Source organism: Corella eumyota, chromosome 3, assembly GCF_963082875.1.
Source record: "Corella eumyota chromosome 3, kaCorEumy4.1, whole genome shotgun sequence".
NCBI lineage: Eukaryota > Metazoa > Chordata > Ascidiacea > Phlebobranchia > Corellidae > Corella > Corella eumyota.
Genome location: NC_137492.1, coordinates 19,538,557 through 19,559,417, shown reverse-complemented (window position 1 = coordinate 19,559,417; position 20,861 = coordinate 19,538,557). Strand labels below are relative to the sequence as shown.

The 20,861-nt window shown below is 32.2% G+C and overlaps 1 protein-coding gene across 1 annotated transcript in view; it reads left to right on the top strand.

Annotated features, from left to right (window-relative positions):
- LOC145744477 (dynein axonemal heavy chain 5-like) overlaps window positions 1-20,861 on the top strand; it is a 43,582-nt gene that overhangs the window by 8,415 nt on the left and 14,306 nt on the right. Inside the window, exons 19-66 of the mRNA XM_082562314.1 lie at window positions 8-205; window positions 281-406; window positions 780-953; window positions 1,125-1,303; window positions 1,435-1,510; window positions 1,930-2,042; window positions 2,130-2,339; window positions 2,705-2,830; window positions 3,091-3,169; window positions 3,318-3,436; window positions 3,574-3,710; window positions 4,113-4,275; window positions 4,487-4,598; window positions 4,891-5,019; window positions 5,440-5,639; window positions 5,829-5,899; window positions 6,034-6,116; window positions 6,519-6,715; window positions 7,101-7,170; window positions 7,337-7,465; window positions 7,894-8,109; window positions 8,481-8,627; window positions 8,989-9,161; window positions 9,701-9,879; window positions 10,334-10,521; window positions 10,890-11,084; window positions 11,392-11,526; window positions 11,710-11,817; window positions 11,926-12,098; window positions 12,559-12,685; window positions 12,985-13,177; window positions 13,548-13,666; window positions 13,795-13,885; window positions 14,105-14,213; window positions 14,619-14,744; window positions 14,915-15,026; window positions 15,471-15,611; window positions 15,973-16,095; window positions 16,236-16,299; window positions 16,659-16,858; window positions 17,236-17,367; window positions 17,766-17,906; window positions 18,303-18,396; window positions 18,715-18,863; window positions 19,029-19,183; window positions 19,462-19,615; window positions 20,095-20,299; window positions 20,587-20,717. Coding sequence (XP_082418440.1) covers window positions 8-205; window positions 281-406; window positions 780-953; window positions 1,125-1,303; window positions 1,435-1,510; window positions 1,930-2,042; window positions 2,130-2,339; window positions 2,705-2,830; window positions 3,091-3,169; window positions 3,318-3,436; window positions 3,574-3,710; window positions 4,113-4,275; window positions 4,487-4,598; window positions 4,891-5,019; window positions 5,440-5,639; window positions 5,829-5,899; window positions 6,034-6,116; window positions 6,519-6,715; window positions 7,101-7,170; window positions 7,337-7,465; window positions 7,894-8,109; window positions 8,481-8,627; window positions 8,989-9,161; window positions 9,701-9,879; window positions 10,334-10,521; window positions 10,890-11,084; window positions 11,392-11,526; window positions 11,710-11,817; window positions 11,926-12,098; window positions 12,559-12,685; window positions 12,985-13,177; window positions 13,548-13,666; window positions 13,795-13,885; window positions 14,105-14,213; window positions 14,619-14,744; window positions 14,915-15,026; window positions 15,471-15,611; window positions 15,973-16,095; window positions 16,236-16,299; window positions 16,659-16,858; window positions 17,236-17,367; window positions 17,766-17,906; window positions 18,303-18,396; window positions 18,715-18,863; window positions 19,029-19,183; window positions 19,462-19,615; window positions 20,095-20,299; window positions 20,587-20,717 — 6,771 coding nt within the window. The remainder of the gene's footprint in view (window positions 1-7; window positions 206-280; window positions 407-779; window positions 954-1,124; window positions 1,304-1,434; window positions 1,511-1,929; window positions 2,043-2,129; window positions 2,340-2,704; window positions 2,831-3,090; window positions 3,170-3,317; window positions 3,437-3,573; window positions 3,711-4,112; window positions 4,276-4,486; window positions 4,599-4,890; window positions 5,020-5,439; window positions 5,640-5,828; window positions 5,900-6,033; window positions 6,117-6,518; window positions 6,716-7,100; window positions 7,171-7,336; window positions 7,466-7,893; window positions 8,110-8,480; window positions 8,628-8,988; window positions 9,162-9,700; window positions 9,880-10,333; window positions 10,522-10,889; window positions 11,085-11,391; window positions 11,527-11,709; window positions 11,818-11,925; window positions 12,099-12,558; window positions 12,686-12,984; window positions 13,178-13,547; window positions 13,667-13,794; window positions 13,886-14,104; window positions 14,214-14,618; window positions 14,745-14,914; window positions 15,027-15,470; window positions 15,612-15,972; window positions 16,096-16,235; window positions 16,300-16,658; window positions 16,859-17,235; window positions 17,368-17,765; window positions 17,907-18,302; window positions 18,397-18,714; window positions 18,864-19,028; window positions 19,184-19,461; window positions 19,616-20,094; window positions 20,300-20,586; window positions 20,718-20,861) is intronic.

Here is a 20,861-nt window from a genome sequence, read left to right as displayed (position 1 = left end):
TATTTAGATCTGTGACATCATAGAGTGCAGAGTGGATGCAACCACAGAAGACATGGAGATGACTGCACTGGTAGATCTTCCAGAAGATGAGGCAATTAGTTCGGAGGCCTTTGTGGAGAGGACTGGAAGGATCGTTGAGATTGCAGCAAAGAGTTTGGCTCAGGAAAGCGAGAATGTGGAGACAGCTGTCTATGAGATCATAAAGGTATTTGTTTTAATATTTTATTAAAAGATTTTTATTAAATTTTCAAATTGTTATTTATTTTTTTGATTTTTATAGTTGTTTGAAGACACTTTGACAACTGAAGAAATGTTGGTTTTAGAGAACCAGGGAAAAAGTGAAAATTATCCGAAATGGTTTCATGGAATTATGGGGGCACTTTGTCAACATAATACTGATGCACTGGTACAACAAATCTATTATAACTATGACCTAATACTTAAATTAGCTGGCAGTGTGATGTAGTGGTCATAACGCTTGCTACACTACATAAGGTCCTCGGTTGATTCCCACTGCTCTAATGCTGTAGCGTCTGTAAGTAAGATGCTGTAAACAGTTTGAACTCTTGCTGAGCCAATACTTATTACTAGCTTATAATTATCTGGCAACGATACTTTATTATATTCCAAATTGACTAAGTCAATCTAGGACTGGGTTGGGGTATCTGATGCTACTTTAAAAAAAAGCTTTTATAGTATAGTAAAAGGTTTTAGCCTATAACTTAATGTTATAACAACTAAGACAATCATTTAATATTAAATAATTTAATAAATTTTAGGTAAAATCCACTCGGCTGACGCTTGATACGATTAAGAGAAGATTACAACAATCCTCCAACAAATATCAGAGCAGCGGGAAGATGGGAGACGAGGAGAAGATTCCTCTGTTTAGATCCCACATCATTCTCTCTATTCCTACTGTGATCATGAAACCGTCACTTGATGATATTCAGGTTTGATTCTCGCTAAGGGTAGTTTTTTTATTTATTTTTTAAACTAAAAAAATTTTTGTCAAATTTTAAAGAGAATAAAACGTAAAGTTAAATTTATCAATTTTTAATGAAAGTTTCCTTAAACACAGTTGGTGATTTACACACTTTATAATTCCTATATTGTTTCTTTAGACCCACTTAAACAAGGCAATTGAGATGATTTTAAAAGCAGCCAAGGACATCCCTTTATGGAAGTATGCTGAGATGCAGAAGATGCAGCAGAAATTGGAGGCGGAGGCAGCTAAGAAGATCGGAGAAGATCCAAAGATGACGAAAACTCAGCCCCAGAAACCCCTCTACCTGCAAATCACGTTAGTTATTTAGGTTTTACTTTTATACATTTGTTAATTGATCATTATTCTAATAAGTAATGTAATACTAAATGTTGTTAGCACATTTTTTTTAAATGATTTTCAACTTATGTTTTTATTGTTATTGTTAGTGAACATAAAGATGTTGTAAAAGTTTCTGGACCACTTCACACAACAATTACTTCACTCAAAACTGAAGCTGACTCTGTAAGTCTGGATTTAAAAATATTGTAAATACATTAGGAGCTAATTCTACCACCTTAAATAAACCTAAAACTTTGTCGTAAATATTTTATGTTACTTTACAGTACTATAGTAGAAATCACAGTTAAATAATTTTTTAGGCTTTTATACTGGCAGCGTGGGTAGTGGTCAGAATAGTGACTTTACTACATGAGGTCCTGGGTTCTATCCCCAGTGCTCTCATGCTATAACACTCTGGAGTAAAAAGTATAAACTCCTGCTATGCCAAAACTTAATCAGCAGCTTTATTCCAAACTGCCAAAAGCAACTTAAGACTGGGTCAGGGTAACTAAAATTACTCTCTGTTTTGGCTGTGTAGTTGACCTTTCCACAATGACAACAAATAAATATAAAAAAATATAAATAAATATTTTTATTTGAAGGTTCTTGAGACATTTGCCTCCTTCAGTGAGTTGTGGACCCTAGATCCTCACGATCGGGTCAAGGAATTTGAGGAGGAAAATAAAGTTTTCTCGGAGTATGAAACTCAAATCAGGTTCCTATTCAAGTTTTATTTTGAAATATAATCTCTAGATTTACTCAAACTATACTAGGCTTAAATTAAACCAAATACATTTTTTAGATACTATGCCAGGATGGAGGCAGCTGTTGAGGATATTCCAGCAAGTTACAGAGTAGGAGCAGTTACTTTTGAGACTGATACAATGAGGTTAGCATTGGTTGAGGAATGCAAAGCATGGAAGCGAGCTTTCGGTGGGGCTCTTAACAGGAAAGCTGGATTGGAGATGGATTCAATTTTTGCTTTTACTGATAACTTACAGAAAATATTAAGGTTGTTATTTAACAATTTTTATATAGACTTGTTTTTAATCTTTATTTTGGCTTGTTTATGTAAGGTATTTATACTAAGTTTAGCTGTCATATGTCACAATATGATTGCAACTCTCAACTAATATTTGCCAGTGATAATTAACCAACACACCACAAATGGCATTTTTTATTTATTTTGTAGGCCTATAAATTAGACATACATTTTATATGTAGTTCACTATGCTACATTATATAAAGTTTATTTACTTCAAAGGTATATTAATATATTAAATATCTAGTAGGTAAGTTTACATGTATTTATTTTTTAACTTTTTGACTTGTATTTTAAATTGAAATTTAATTTTTATTCAATTTTTTTTACAACAGTCGGCAGATAAATGACTTGGATGATGTGAGGCAAGCAATGAGTTCGTTGAAAGACATCAGAGAGGCTCAGATCAGGATTGATATGACCATAGGTCCGGTGGAGGAGAGTTATGCTTTGTTAAACAGGTTTGGACTTTAAAGAATTTAGATTTTGATTTGGGAAAACTGGCAAACACATTGATATTGTTACATATTTGCAATTAGTTTTTAAGCTTTTGGCTAGGGATTAAAATTTACTATAATAATATTAAATTTTGATTGACTTTATGCGCTAATCAAGCTAACTTTTCAATGTATTAATTTTTAAGCTTTTGTCTAGGACTGAATATTTACTAAATTACTTTAAATATCTATGACTTTGAAAACTTAGTTTTTACTTATTTTAGATTTGAGTTGTATTATGATGATGGAAACTCAGAGAGAGTTGATGGGTTAGCTTATCAGTGGAGAAACCTCATGTCACAGGTTAATACAAAGTTCATGTATATTTATGTATTTTGATGGTGTATATACACTAGTCAATAGCCCACCCTCTGCTCAAGATTTTAATTGTTGTAATATGGTCGCACCTTTTAACTAATATTTTAAATTGTTAATATTTTTTCACTCACAGGTCAACGAGGTTCAGAACACCTTACTTGAAGTCCAACCAGGTTTTAAGTCAGCTTTGTTGTCAGGGGTTGAGAAGTTCCAACAAGATGTCGCCATCTTTTACAAGGATTATGATACAAAGTAAGACACATGTTTGCACTGTTTTGTTTAAAATTATTTCTTAAAATATAAAAAAAACAACCTATTAGTAATTATTTTGTTGTTAATTAGCCTAAGGTTTAAATACTTTATAAAATAATTTTAAATATTTTTTTTAGGGGCCCCAACATTCAGGGATTGGCTCCCAGGGAAGCAAGCGATCGTCTTCAGATCTTCCAGACAAGATTTGATGAGTTGTGGAGGAAGTTTACGACTTATTCCGGAGGAGAGGAATTATTTGGTCTTTCTGTTACAGGTTTGTTTATTTATTTAAAGATCCAGTCAAGATTTATTTTACAAACTATTCTTGTTGTAATATGGTCATAACTCTCAATTAATATTTGCACTTGATGTTTAACCTACGGACCACAAACAGCAGTTTAATTATTTTGTGCACCTATGAATTGAACATAAATATTAATGTATATATATCTTTCACTAAGCTTTATTATATATAAATAGATTGCTTACTTAATCATTTAATAAAGTCAATTTTAACAAATGTTATGCTTATTAAAAATTAAAAAACTTTTTATTCAGATTTTAAAAGATATTCATTAATTTTTTTTTTAAAGTTTTGTTTGTTTATAGTTAAATACTTTCAGGTAAATTAAACACAAGTTTATATTATTAAATAATATTTAATTGTAATATTTAGAATACACCGACCTACAGAGGATCAAACGTGAACTGACGTTGTTACAGAAGTTGTACAACTTATACAGTTTGGTGATCGAGAATGTTAACAGTTATTACGACATCTTGTGGTCAGAATTGGACATCGATAAAATTAACTCAGAGCTTCTTGAGTTTCAAAACAGGTTATTAAAAAACTTGGTTTACTTTAAAATATTCGCTCCGTCAATTAGGCTTTTACTGCAGATTTTAATACTTAGTTTATTACTTTTTTAAATCCTGATATGTCATTATTTTTTGCATATTTTGTTGAATTAAAGTTTATGTTGGTGTTGGATGAAAACAAAGTTAATATAAGAAGTTGATTTTAAAAATAAAAAATTAAAATTATTTTAGGTGCCGAAAGTTACCGAAGGCATTGAAAGAGTGGCAAGCTTTTCTTGACTTAAAAGCAAAGATTGACAACTTTAGTGAATGTTGTCCTTTGTTGGAGATGATGGCTGATAAGGTAAACACATAGTTTTATGAAGATTTAAAGTAAATCATTAAGACAACCTGAACATGAGTAACATCAGTTACCCCGACCCAGTCTCGAGTTGACTTTGTCAGTTAGGAATATTATAGATTATAATTGCCTGATAATTATGCTGCTGATTAAGTGCTGGCTTAACAGGAGTTTATATCGTTTATAGCGCTTTACTCAAAGTCACTACAGCATGAGAGCAGTGGGGATTAAACCCACGACCTCATGTAATAAAGCCAAGTGTTTAAACTTGTATAAATATTTGTTTTATTTTAAGGCAATGATGAGCAGACACTGGGATAGGATCGAGAAAATAACTTCGTGTTCGTTTGATGTTGAGAATGAAAACTTCCAGCTTCGGAACATCATGGAAGCCCCATTGTTGGAGAACAAAGAGGATATTGAGGTCAGAATTAAATTCAATTAACTGTAAAATTTGTTGTTTTCAGAAACCTGTAGTTTAAATCTACTAAAGCAAAATTTTTGCGATGTTAACCTGTCTAAGTTACTAGTAGATTATGGGATCTGTTTACCAGCACTTAACTTATATAGCCCAAGCTTTCATTTGATAACGACAAGTTATTCCTATTTTCTTATAGTTTGTCCAAAAACTTATTTCTTTATTCAATTAAACTACAATTTAACAGCAAATTCATACTAGTTTTAATATTAGATCTATTTTACAGCACCTATATAAAAAATCTAATGGCCTAGACTTACAAATCATATCTTAATTCTTTGTACTTATTTTAACATGAACTAGTCTATAATATTTTGTAGTCCCCCTTTTAGTAGGTCTAATTAATAATATAATTATTCTGTACAGGACATATGTATTAGTGCGGTGAAGGAACGAGATATTGAAGCCAAGTTGAAGCAAGTTATAGCTGAATGGAGTGTCCAAGTCTTCACGTTCAGTCAGTTTAAGTCGAGGGGGGAACTTCTACTAAAAGGAAGTGATATCAACGATATTGTGGCATTGATGGAGGATAGCTTAATGGTGCTGGGTTCACTTATGAGCAACAGGTATTTACTTAAATAATTTTTAACAGAAATGTATAATTTTTTTGGTTTATAAATTTTCTTTGATTTAGCAGAAACGTAATTTTTACCACTATTTTAAGCATACTTAAGTTAATACTAATTGGTTAAATATCATATATATTATAATTTTTTTTTTATAACATTATTTTAAACTTCATTTTAATTTTAAAGATATAACGCGCCTTTTAAACCAACTATTCAACAGTGGGTTCATAAGCTATCTGGCACCACAGAAATTATTGGCAAGTCTCTAAAACTAAAATAAAATTAAAAAAACATGTGTTATAAAACAAAATATATTAACATAAACTGTGATAGTTACATAGTGGCTTAATGCATGCCTTTATAGTTGTTTAATATTTTGTTTGTTGAATAGAAAATTGGATGATTGTACAAAACTTGTGGGTTTATCTTGAAGCTGTGTTTGTTGGTGGAGATATCGCCAAACAACTTCCACAGGTTCGTATAAATATAAAAAACAGAAAATTTTATTGAGATTATTGTGGTTAAGAACACTTGGTTTTACTACATGAGGTCCTTGGGTTTGATCCCCACTGCTTTTATACTGTAAGCTTCTTTAGCAAGTCGCTTTATAAACAGTATCAATTCAAAGTCAACATTTAATCAGCAACTTATAATTACCGAGCAATTATAATAATATCACAAACTGTTAAAGTCAACTCAAGAGTAGGGAAGAATTACTGTTGTTGCTCTATGTTCAGGTTGTGAAGTGGACCTTCTCACATCGATGATAAAAATATATAAAAAAAATTATCTTTTAGTCGAGTCGAGTTACCTGATACGCTTAATAGATCAGGCTTGGTTGGTTGTACACTAGATAAAGTTTTTTTTTAATAATAGGAAGCGAAAAGGTTTGCAAACATTGATAAATCTTGGATGAAGATCATGCAGCGAGCTCACGAGATCCCCAACGTGGTTCAGTGTTGTATGGGAGACGACACGTTGGCGCAACTTCTTCCTCATTTGCTTGAGCAACTTGAGATGTGCCAGAAGTCCTTGACTGGATATCTAGAGAAGAAGAGGCTCATCTTCCCAAGGTTTGTTTTGTGATTGAATAGGTATTTTAATACATTTTAAATTTTTTTATTCGTGATGTGGGAAGGTTGACTTCACAACCTACACATAGAGCAACATTAGTTACCCTGACCCAGTCTTGGGTTGCCTTTAACAGTTTGGGATATTGTTGAACATAATTGTCTGATAATTAAGCAGCTAGTTATGTATATGCTCAGCAGAAGTTTATACCGTTTATAGCACCTTACTTAAAGCTGCTACAGCATGAAAGCAGTGGGGGTCTAACCCAGGATCTTCTGTAGTGAAACCAATTGTTCTGACCACAACATTATGCTGCCAGTTGTCATATGTATTTATCTTATTTTTTGTTTACTCTTAGTTGGATAAATTTTTTGATTTTTTTTTTAGATTTTTCTTTGTTTCTGATCCAGCTTTGTTGGAGATATTGGGGCAAGCGAGCGACTCTCACACTATCCAGGTTTGTGATGTCATAGTAACTATTATTAAAAGTTCAAAATATTATCTTAAAGATACTGTATCTATAAATATTGAGTTAAGTTTAAAATTATTTTAGTATGTAAATTTAATTTGATTTAAATTCATAAAATTACTATACAATAAATTTATTTTCAACTTGTTCTTAGGCTCACTTGCTTGGTTTGTTTGATAATGTGTACAGAGTTGAATTTCATGAGAAGAATTACGATCATATTTTGAAAGTCATCTCGCAAGAAACTGAAACAGTTGAACTTATTGAACCAATTATTGCTCAAGTTAGTTCTAATAACATATTTGTAACTTTTTTTTAAAAAAATGTAAAAACTTGACTTTTTTCATTGGGGAAGGGTGTGCTGTTGTGACGTGTTTAAGCTATCTGTAAATGGCAGGCTTAAGGGCAAATAGTGCGGCATTGGTGTTACTCGTACCCAAAACCTATTGGCCTGTAGTCTGCTGCCATTACTAGTATACCAAACTGCTGTACTTCTATGTAGGAAAGGGTTACATCTCCTAATCAATATGTATAAGACGTCTCACCTGGTGGTCTTGAAAAGAATAAAACTGCCATTTGTGGTGCTGTAGTAAAATATTTATATATTAGTATATATTGGTTGTGAGTTGTGATCATATTCCGACAACTAAAATGGTGACTGTAGGGCAGTCTTAACTAATATTACTAATGATTTGTAACCAATTTAACCAGGGTAATGTTGAGATCTGGCTTGGGACATTATTAAATGGAATCAGGGGAACGGTTCACTCTGTTGTGAGGAAAGCTGCAAGTGCCATTAACGACCCTGGGTTTGAGATCATTGATTTTGAAAATGTCTTCCCTGCTCAGATTGGGATTTTAGGGATCCAAATGTTGTGGACCCGAGATTCTGAGGATGCTTTGACTATTGCTAAGTCAGATAAGAAGGTGAATTCAAATTTGTTTATTCCTGGTTTTAGTTTTGAGCTATATTTATAAAACTTGACTTCACTATCTTGGTTTCACTACATGAGGTTCAGGGTTCGATCCACACTCCTACCATGCTTTTGCAACCTTAAGTAAGGTGTTATAAACAGTATGAACTCCTGTTAAGCCAACACTTTATCAGCAGCGTAATGATCTAGCAATTATAATCAATAATATCCCAAACTGTCTAATGCAACTTAAGACTGGGTCGAGTAACAAATGTTACTCTATGTTTGGGTCTTGAAGTTGACTTTAACACATTGAGGATAAATAAATGTAAAAAAAAATTTAACAAATTGAGATACTTAGTTATTCCAAAATTGTTTTTTCAGGCAATGCAAAACACCAACCAAAGGTTTATTGATATGCTGAAAACTCTGATTGACCAAACCACGTTGGATCTTACAAGTTATGAGAGAATCAAATATGAAACTTTGATCACAATTCATGTTCATCAGAGAGATATTTTTGATGGTTTGGTAAGTTGAAAAGATATATTTGAGCTGTCTTTAAACACCGGGCTCAAGGGTGAATAGTGTGGCATTGGTGCGACTTGAACCCAAATTTGCAGTCTGTCACCATTACTAGTATACCATACTACCAGAATTTTTAATAAAAGTATTAATATAGCTAGAGGTTGGTGGATATAATGTGTATATATGTAAGCATGTCCAATTTAAAGGCTTACAAAATAAATTAAACTGACAGTTGTGGTTCACAGTTAAATTATTACTAACTTGAGTTTTAATACCTTTATAGAAAAAAAAATTTAAAAGATCAATAAAAATTTTTAGTAGTAAAAAAATAAATTGTTTTAAAATTTTAAATATTTTTTTCTAGGTACAAAGTCATATTAAATCACCAACTGACTTTGAATGGCTGAAACAATCAAGATTTTATTATATTGATGATAGTGATAAATGTCAGATATCCATCACTGATGTTAACTTTGGATATTGTAATGAATATACTGGATGTAATGAACGATTGGTTATCACCCCACTTACAGACAGGTGATTGTTTTAAAATGGTGCTGAAATGGCATTTTACAAAAGTTGTTAAAAATATTAACTTAACATTTAAAATTTTTTATTTATTTTTTTATACATATTTTTATCCTCGATGTAGAAAGGTCAAATGCATGACCTAAACATAGAGTAACATTTGTTACCCCAACCCAGTCTTGAGTTGACTTTGCAAATTTTAGACTTCAATGATTAAAATTGCCCAGTATTTAAGCTGCTGGTTAAGTACTGACTTAGCAGTAGTTTATATCGTTTATAGTGCCTCACTTGAGGGCGCTACAACATAGAACCAGTGGGGATTGATCCCATGACCTCATGCAGTGTAGCAAGTGTTCTGGCTACTACACCACGCTGGCAGTCAACTTGTCTTATTTACAATTTAAAAAAATGATCCATTTTTATATTATCAAGTATAGAGTCCTTTATTTCTGTTCAAGATATAAACACCTTTATCTTGTGCTTATCTATTAAGTACACTGTCTATAATTGGCTGTTAAATTTTTGTATTTAATTCTCCTAATGTTTAGATGCTATATTACACTTGCCCAAGCACTTGGTATGAACTTAGGTGGAGCCCCTGCTGGTCCAGCAGGAACAGGGAAGACTGAGACTGTGAAGGACATGGGAAAATGTTTGGCAAAATATGTGGTTGTGTTTAACTGTTCAGATCAGATGGACTACAGGGGACTGGGGAGAATTTACAAAGGTGGGGGGATAAGTTTTAATGTTTTTTGGTTCAAAATATTTCAACTTTTAAGTTAGGTTACTCAGAACAGTTGTTTCTTTAACTTTTATTTACCCTTATTGTGGGAAGGTCAAATGCATGACCTTCACTTAAAGTAATATCAGTTACTCCGACCCAATCTCGAGTTGCCTTTAGCAGTTTGAAATATAATTGCCCGGTAATTATACTGTTGATTAAGTGCTGGCTCAGCAGGAGTTTATACTGTTTATAGCGCCTTACTTAAGGGCGCTACAGCATAATAGCAGTGGTGATTGAACCCACGACCTAATGTGTGGTGTAGCAAGTGTTCTTACCACTACACCACCCTGTCGGTTTATATCTTATCCAATTCGCAGTGGTTTGTAGTTTATAAAAAAAAAATTACATTTAAAATACAAATTAAACAAATCTAATTTAAATTTACTTTGATTTTTAGGTTTGGCCCAGTCAGGATCTTGGGGTTGTTTTGATGAATTCAACAGAATTGAGCTCCCAGTGTTATCAGTAGCAGCTCAACAAATTGCCATCGTGCTTCAGTGCAAGAAGATGAACAAACCTCAGTTTATATTCAGTGATGGAGATGTTGTGTCCTTGGATCGGGAATTCGGAATCTTTTTAACCATGGTAGGTTGTTTAATAAGCTGATATTTTGATCTAAGTTTTTTTTTGTATATATCTTTATCCTTGATGTGGGAAGGTCGAATGCGCGACCTAAACATAGAGTAACATCAGTTACTCCCGACCCAGTCTCGAGTTGCTTGTGGCAATTTGGGATATTATAATTATAATTGCCCGATAATTATGCTGCTGATTAAGTGCTAGCTCAGCAGGAGTTTATACCATTTCTAGCACCATTTCTAGCTACAGCATAAGAGCAGTGGGAATCGAACACAGAAACTCATGTAGTGTAGAAAGTGTTCTGACCACTACACCATACTGCCAGTTTTATGGTGAAATGGCTTAAAATTTATTTCTTTGATTTTACTTTTTAGAACCCAGGTTATGCTGGCAGACAAGAACTTCCAGAAAACTTGAAGATCAACTTCCGCACAGTGGCGATGATGGTTCCTGATCGTGCGATTATTATCAGAGTTAAACTTGCAGCTTGTGGTTTCCTCGATAATATTTTATTGGCTAAGAAGTTTTTTACTTTGTATAAACTGTGTGAGGAACAACTTTCTAAACAGGTAATTGACTGAGTTTATAGGTGATTAGTTTTAAATGTAGTTGTATAAAATAGTATTTTTTGTATTTAATTGTTCTTAATGTGGGAAGGTCTACTTAACAATGTAAACATAGAGTAATATAGTTACCCTGACCCAGTCATAGTGAGGAGGTATTTAAACCGTTTATAGTGCAAGTGTGCTTTAACATGAGAGCAGTGGGAATCAAACCCAGGACCACCTCTAGTGGAGTCATTAAAATAAATTCAATTTAAAAAAAATCTTTTAGATGTAACACTTCTAATTTTTGTAATTTTTGTAATTTTTTTAGGTTCATTATGATTTTGGACTCAGAAACATCTTATCTGTTCTTAGAACCCTGGGTGCAGTCAAGCGTCAAAACCCTGATGACCCGGAACCAACCATTGTGATGAGAGGGTTGAGGGATATGAACTTGTCCAAATTGGTGGGTTGAAATTTATTTTTAAAATTGCAACTAGCTTTTTCTAAAATGGAATAATTGCCTAAAAAAGGCGAAAATACATAATTACACAAATTAAAATGTTTCTAAAACACCCAAAATATTTTTACTTCACTTTCTATAGTAAAGTGTATACACATGTATATTTAATTTCATTCTTACCAACAGGTTGATGAAGACGAACCGTTATTCTTGTCCCTCATCAATGATTTGTTCCCTGGTATTCAACTTGACAAAGCTGGTTACCCTGAACTAGAGGCAGCTATATCTAAACAAGTAAGTCACTAGCACAAAATAATTTGTATTGATATAATTTTTTCAAATCACACCGAGGATAAATAAATTAACTCATTTAAATACCTAATTATATGATATTAATTCTAGGTTGGAGATGCTGGGTTGATCTACCATCCATCGTGGATCTTAAAGATCATCCAATTATTTGAAACACAGAGAGTGAGGCATGGTATGATGGTGTTAGGACCTAGTGGGGCGGGGAAAACTAAATGTATTTATACATTAATGAAAGCAATGACTGATTGTGGTCAACCTCACAGGTTAGTTTATGTTGTGGTTGTGTTTTTATAAAAAAAAGGCTGAGATGACAGTATATATGTAAATATATGTAGGTGTCCAATTTATAGGATCACAGAATAAATAAAACTGCCATTTGTGGTGCGTGGGTAAATTATTGCAGGAAAATATTAGTTGAAAGTTGTGACCATATTATGACAATTAAAATAACGATTGTTGGAAAGGCTATCGACTAGTTAAATTAATGTAGTGTTTTAATTGTTGGTAAATTGTTATACAATACCTGATGTTTTTGTTTGGTAAAATTAACATGGTATTAACTATTTATTCAATTAAGCCAAGTAGTGTATTTAAATATATTAAAATTAAACGATTATTTTTGCTACAAATTTAGTTGTATTGTTATAAAATAGTTAGTTTTTGCTAAATGACATAATCCATGGTTTCATTCTGAGTAAAATAACTTATTTGTTTATAACACAGGGAAATGAGAATGAATCCAAAAGCGATTACAGCCCCCCAAATGTTTGGAACCCTCGATGTTTCAACAAATGATTGGACTGATGGAATATTCTCAACTTTGTGGAGGAGGTCTCATAAAGCCAAGAAGGTTTAAATTGTTTTAAATATTTTACCAATTTTTTTTTAAAGAGATAATTGTATGTTTTATATTATGCAAATGTTTGAAAGTAATTTTTTTTAATTTTTATTTTAAACTCCTGCGGAGCCAACACTTAATTAGAAGCTTCATTATCAGGCTATTATAATCTATAATATCCCAAACTGGCAAAGGCAACCTAAAACTGGGTCTGGGTAACTATTGTTACTCTATGTTTAGGTCGTGTAGGTGACCTTTCCACATTAGGGATAATTAAATAAAATATATTTAAACACACAATAACCATTAAGGGTGAACATATATGGTTGGTACTTGATGGTCCAGTTGATACTTTATGGATCGAGAACCTGAACTCAGTATTAGATGACAACAAAACTTTAACCCTCGCTAACGGGGATCGAATCCCGATGGCTCCAAACTGTAAGATTATTTTTGAACCTCATAATGTGGATAATGCATCACCAGCTACAGTGTCAAGAAATGGTAAGTTTGTTTTCATATACTTATATATATTTATTTTCAATCTAGAAGATAGACTTTATCCTCAAAGCATAAAGTATTTGTTACCTCGACCAGTCTTAAGTTGCCTTTGACAGTTTGGGATATCGGTATTTAAAATTGATTGATAATTAAACTGCTAATCAGTTTTGGCTGGCCAAAAGCTCATAGAGCCTTACTCAAGGTTGCTTTTGTATAATAGCAATGGGAATCAAACCTAGTACCTCTTGTAGTAAAACTTAATGTTTTAAACACTACTCCATGTTGTTTCCTGTATATGTGTTATTATATGTTTTAAAATATATCTTATAAAAATATTATCCTCATATTTATATGATGTTTTTTTATTTTTAAGGAATGGTTTTTATGTCTTCATCTGCCCTTGATTGGCGACCAATCTGCAAAGGTTGGTTGAAGACTTTACCTCAACAACAAAGTGATGTCTTGTGGGATTTATTTGAAACTGTTTTCCAGGTTTGTTAAAATATAATTAAGCTAAAATTTTAAGGTTTATGTAAAAGATGTAAATTACTTAACAATGGGTGCATTATTAAATACTTTATAAGCTGATATATTTTGTTTATATTATGTATTTATTTTAGGACTTGTTTAATTTTGTGTCCACAAAACTTGTTGGGAAGATGGATGTGCTTGAGTGTATGTATATTAGGCAAGCTAGTGATCTTCTTCAAGGTTTGTATTATTATATCATATATTAAACTTAAAGTTATGCATGTAAAATATGCATGTAAAATTTTGATTTTAAATAGTTATACATTAAACTGAAAAAAAAATAGCATAGTCATGTTAACTAATGTGAAAGGATTTTTTTTCTGCTAACTTTTAAAAACTTGTATTTAATATTATATAATAATATATACCAAGTCTTAATGAGTTTAAATCTTGGTTTAGGTCTTATCCCACATCACGATGATAAAGCTTTATCAAAACAACATCTCCAGAGGATTTTCATCTTTTCAATGATGTGGTCACTTGGTGCATTGTTGGAGTTAGAACATAGGTTAGTGAAATTAACTAAGCTTGTATTGTAATCTTAATTCAACCAGTGTACAGTTGTAGCAGAAATGTGTACAATTTTTTTATGAAGTTGCTGTTTTATTATATTTATTTATCCTCGATGTGGGAAAGTCAACTATATGACCTAAACATAGAGTAACATCAGTTACTCCGACCCAGTCTCAAGATGCCTGTGGCAGTTTGGGATATTATATAGATTATAATTGCCTGATACTTATGCTGCTAATTAAGTGTTAGCTCAGCAGAAGTTTGGGTTGTTTATAGTGCCCTACTCGAGGGTGCTACAGCATGGGAGCAGTGGGAATAAATCTCAGGACCTTCTTTTGTAAAGCTAAGTGTTCTGACCACTAAATGATGCTGCCAGTATATAATTCTGTTTACCCAACAGAGTGAGTTTGGAGGAGTTTTTAAGAGAACATGATTCAAAGTTGGACCTCCCCAGTGTTTCCGGTGAAGAAACAATCTTTGAATATATGGTGGGAGATAAGGGGGAATGGGAACACTGGAGAAACAGGTGAAAATAAAAATTTGTACTAACTGAAAAAATAAAACTTTCAATTTAGTTTTTAAAACCAATGCAAAGTAGATATACCTAATTTATTTTACAGATAAAACATTTTTTTAAATATATTTTTGCCTTTTTTTTTTATTTTAAGTGAAAAATTTAAATTAATTTTGTTGCAGAGTTCCCCAGTATATTTACTCTAAAGATTCCATTCCAGAATATTCTTCAATCTTGGTTCCAAATGTTGACAATATCAGAACTGACTTTCTTCTATCTACTATCATGAAACAAGTAAGTTCAACTTTTTGTACAAAATATTTAAATCTAAATTTTTTAGTCTTTTTTATTTAACTTTTTAACCAGCAGTTTGGTGTAGTGATCTAAGAACTTGCCTTTACTACATGAGGTCCTGGGTTTGATTTTCACTGTTTTCATGCTGTAGCACCCACGAGTAGGGCAGTATAGACAATTTAAACTCTTGCTAAGCCAATACTTAATCAGGAGCTTCTTAATTATCAGACATTTATAGTCGATAACATTCTAAACTACTAAAGTCATCTCGAGACTAGGTCAGGGTAACTAATGTTACTCTATGTTTGGGTCCTGAAGTCAACCTTTCCACATCGAGGATAAAAATATAAACAAAAAAAAATTAAAAATAAATGGGAAAACACATTTTGGAAGGGACACATTTGCTTAAAAGCTTTAAAAAAGTATATTTATTAAAACTCACAGGAGAAGTCAGTATTACTGATTGGTGAACAAGGAACAGCAAAGACAGTGATGATCAAGGGATATACGAGCAAATATGATCCAGATGTTCATCTCACTAAAGCTCTTAACTTCAGTTCAGCTACCTCTCCTAACATGTTTCAGGTGTGTTTCTTAAAGAAATTGTTTTATTGTTATACATTAGTAGTTTGGCCTGTCCTATGGTCTGGATTCTAATTGAAGTAGTAAGGTCGCAACTTTCAACTAATATTTGCCTGCGATAATTTACCCATGCACCACAAATGACAGTTTTATTTATATATAAGATTAAAATGAATTTTTGTGCTGTTTTAAACACTTAACTTAATTCATACAATTTGATTTACAAACCCTCTAAAAAATACTGACCTTAATTGCAATACTTGTTCGCTTAAATATGTATAGCATACATACTTGTAATAAGTTGTGTAAGCATAGAACTATCTTAAGTGTCAATTAAAACAAATTTTTTACTTTTGTAATCTAGCGCACGATTGAGTCTTATGTTGACAAGAGGGTTGGGACAACTTATGGACCTCCTGCAGGGAAGAAAATGACGGTGTTTGTTGATGATATTAACATGCCAACTATTAATGAGTGGGGAGATCAGGTAAGTAACTCATTTGTGTCACTAATTAAAATTTAAAGATAATTTTATGTTAAGGTTACTTTGAAAAAAAAAATTAGAGCCGATAGAATGTGTTTTTTGGTATCGCATAGATTAATTTTTTGTGATTTTTTTATTTACAGATTACAAATGAAATTGTACGCCAACTTCTAGAAAACAAGGGATTTTATAGCTTAGATAAACCTGGTAAAAATATAATAAAATACACAAATGGGTACTCATAATTAACTTTATAATCAATAATATTTCAAACTGCTAAAGTCAACTCTAGACTGGGTCAGGGTAATAAATGTTACTCTATGTATAGGTCGTAAAGTCGACCTTTCCACATCAAGGATAAATAAATATATATCTATTTAAAATAACTTGGCAACTCAAGACTGGGCCGGAGTAACTGATGTTACTCTATGTTTAAGTCGCACATTCGACTTCTCCACATCGAGGATAAAGATATATACAAAAAAAAATTTACGCTTAATTTTACTTTTAAAACATTAAACTTCAAATATTAGTTTTGTATTAAGAAATTACATTTTTATCTTTAGGTGACTTTACTAACATTGCTGACATCCAGTTAGTAGCAGCCATGATTCATCCTGGAGGCGGGAGGAACGACATCCCACAGAGATTAAAGAGGAAGTTCTGCATTTTCAACTGCACTCTTCCTTCCAATAACTCGATCGATAAAATCTTCTCAACGATTGCAACGGGCTACTTCTGTAAAGAAAGAGGCTTTCCTAAAGATGTAAGGACAATTATAATTTTTATTTTAAATTAAATTTGTTTTTTAGTTAGCTAAATTTAATTAATGTCTGTGTAAAGTTTTGTATTGTTTATTGATTAAGTTAAAATTCTTGACGTAAAGTGTACATAAAAAAAATAAGAATTTATATTATTAAATACCATTTATTTTTTCATATCAAGTTAATATTAATATTTTTATAATGAAGCCGATTCTTTGAAAATATTGTTAATTTGTGTTACAAAACCTTCTTGAATTGTTTGTCTATGTTAGTATAGGTTATATACTAAATTTATCAACTTTCTTAAATTATGTGGTTATGTAGGTATGATGAATATTGTTATTTTATTGACCTTATATATATATATATATGTGTTCAGGTAATTGAGATAGTGGCAAAGTTGGTTCCACTCACAAGAACTTTATGGCAACTTACAAAAGTCAAAATGTTACCAACCCCGGCCAAGTTCCATTATATCTTTAACTTGAGGGATTTGTCAAGAATTTGGCAGGTATGAATATATTAAAATCAACCTTTTTTTGAAGGAATATTTTTTCTTTTATCTATATTTTTATCCTCCATGTGGGAAGGTTGACTTCACGACCTAAACATAGAGTAGCATCAGTTACCCCGCTCAAGTTTTAAGTTGCCTTTGGCAGTTCCAGGATATTTTTAGCACCTTAAAGGCACTACAGCATGATATCAGTGGGGATCAAACCCAGGACCTCATGTAGTGTAGAAAATGTTCTGACCACTACACCACGCTGTCGTTATTATATGTCAACTTAATTAACATTTAAAAGTAATAACAGGTTTAACTTTATCTAATCATGGTTAAGCATATTGTTATTGTACATTTACTAACATCTTTATTTTATTTAATTTTTAAAAACACTTATTTAATTTTAGGGGATTTTAACAGTCACAAGTGAGATTTGTAAAAGTTGTGATGTCATATTATCGCTATGGAAACATGAATGTGAAAGGGTGGTGGCTGATAGGTTTACCAATCAACAAGATAAAGATTGGTTCAACGAGAACCTGCACCAAGTAAGTACTTTAACTGAATAAATACTACCTCATAAATGGACCCTATATATACATGTACCTGGTGCTTGTGTTTCATATAAACTGAAAAGTTTATGTTAAAGTAAAAAACTAATTGTACTTTTAACAAAAATCGAAAGTAAAACTTTACCGGCAGTGTGGTGTAGTGGTCGGAACACTTTCTACACTACATGAGGTCCTGGGTTCAATCTCCAGTGATCTTATGCTGTCTATAATATCCCAAACTGGCAAAGGCAACTTAAGACTTGGTCAGGGTAACTGTTGTTAGAACAGACAGTCGATGAATAATAGTTGTAATTCATAAATGACCCAAATAAAATAACATAAAAGTAGCTGTTCCGGTCTACGTTACCACAATATATTCTGTTTTTATTACAGCTTGCTAATACTGATCTTGGTGAAGAACTAACGGCAAAGATACCAGCTGAACCATTTTTTGTTGACTTCCTCAGGGAGGCTCCTGAGCTAACCGGTTCGTATTTTTTACTTTTTATTAAACTATATTTAAAATACAAAAAGTGGGATTTTACACATCAAGATTGTATAAAAATCTTTCACATAATCCATATATGTTGGAGCTAAGTGGTCGGTTATCTAATTTATGGCCTACAAAACAATTAAAACTGCTGTTTGTGGTGTGTAGGTAAATTATTGCAGCAAATATTAGTTAAGAGTTGCAACCATAGTACAACAATTAAAATCCCTACCGTAAGATGGGCTGTTAACTAGTATAACTAATATCTTTAGTAATTTTAAATTATTAACTGAGTTTAACTTATTTTATAAACAGGAGATGAACCAGATGACTTTGAGCCAGATGCTCCTAAGATTTACGAACCTCTGACCTCATTAAATGAGATGGAAGATAAGTTAAAGAACTTTCTGGAGCAATATAATGAGACTGTGAGAGGTGGAAAGATGGACCTTGTGTTTTTCAAGGTTAGTTGTTGTTTATTTAAGGCCGACAGCGTGGTGTAGTGGTCAGAACAACTGGCTTCACTACATGAGGTTGTGGGTTCGATCCCCAGTGACCTATGCTGTAGTGTTCTTGAGTATTAGATTTTTATTTTTGTTTTTATTAAATTTATTTATTTTACCCAACAGGATGCTATGGTTCACTTGATGAGAATATCTCGAATAATAAGAACACCACGAGGGAATGCTCTTCTGGTTGGTGTAGGGGGGTCAGGAAAACAATCTTTGACACGGTTGGCCTCATTTATTGCTGGGTATAAGATATTTCAGATCACTTTAACAAGGTAAGAGCAATTCTTGGGCTTTTTTGTTTAAATTGCTACAGCTATTTATTAAAGTTTTAGTTGTTATTTTTTTGACATACTATAGAATGCAATTTTTTTTAATCTTTTTACCCTTTTATTATTTAATTATTAATTAAATAATTTAACTTTTAGAACTAAAATACTAGGTTTCATAATTTATTTTAAGTTTTTTTATTAAATTATTGAAAATTTCTGTTATACTAAAAGATGTGTTTTTAAATTTAAGTTCTCACCCACTGAATTAATTAAATTTTTAGAACTTACAATGCTACGAACCTGATGGAAGATCTTAAGATATTATACAAGATAGCGGGGAAGGATGGGAACGGGGCAACTTTTGTGTTTACTGATAACGAGATCAAAGATGAAGGTTTTCTGGAGTATATGAACAACGTGCTTGCTTCAGGAGAGGTCGGTTGTTAACAAGTTGATTGCCTGCTCCACAGGCTGTATTTTAACATTTAAAATACGTTTTTTTGAAATATTTGCTTGTGGTACGTTACTTAATACCACAAACTGCATTTTTTTTTTATTTTAAAGGTTGTTAAATTGAGCCACAATGCTTTATTGTGTATATATATTTAAATAAATTTGTATTTATTATTTACAAGAAGCACCAGCGTCATATTTTAATCCCTTAAACGATGTTTACAGATAGCTTAAACATGCTACAACAGCACACTCTACCCACTAAAATATAAAACCAAATTTTGGAACTTTTTAACAGAAATCCTTTAAATTTTTAACTTTAATTGCCCAGTATTTATGAATAGCTCGGACACGTCACAACAGCACACGCTTTCCAATAAAATATAAATTTTATTGTAAAGTTATAAATATTGTTAATTTTTAGAACTTTCTAACATAATTCCTTAAAATTTTTTATCCAGGTTTCAAACTTGTTTGCTCGTGATGAAATTGATGAAATAAACATGGAGCTGATCCCTGAGATGAAACGGGAATACCCTAAACGACCCCCAACTCCAGAAAACTTGTACGATTATTTTCTATCAAGAGCTCGAGCTAATCTTCACGTTGTTCTTTGTTTCTCACCAGTTGGGGAGAAGTTTAGGGGGAGATCTCTTAAATTTCCTGGTAAGAACTGCATGTCTTTTGTCCAATGTTAGTTTAACTTGCAGGGTGGTGTAGTGGTCAGAACACTTCCTACACTACATAAAATCCTGGGTTCCATTCCCAGTGATCTCATGCTGTAACGCCCTTGAGTAAGGTGCTATAAATGCTATGAACTTCTGCTGAGCCAGCACCTAATCAGCAGCTCAATTATCGGGCAAATATAATCTTTTATGTGTTAGGGTTGTGCATTTAACCTTTCCATATCAAGGAATAAGATATACGCAAACAATTTTTTTATTTGTGTACAGGTTTATTTAGTGGTTGTACAATGGATTGGTTTTTAAGATGGCCTCGTGAAGCTTTGATTCAAGTTGCCCAACATTTCTTATCTGAGTTTGAGATCAAATGTTCAATGGAGACTAAAGCAGAAATGGTGCAGGTATAAAAGCATTTTTATACAAAAATTATATATATATATATATTTTTTAATATTTACTTATTCTTGATGGGATGGTCGACTTCATGACTTAAACATAGAGTAACATCAGTTACTCCAACCCAGTATTGAGTTGACTTTGACAGT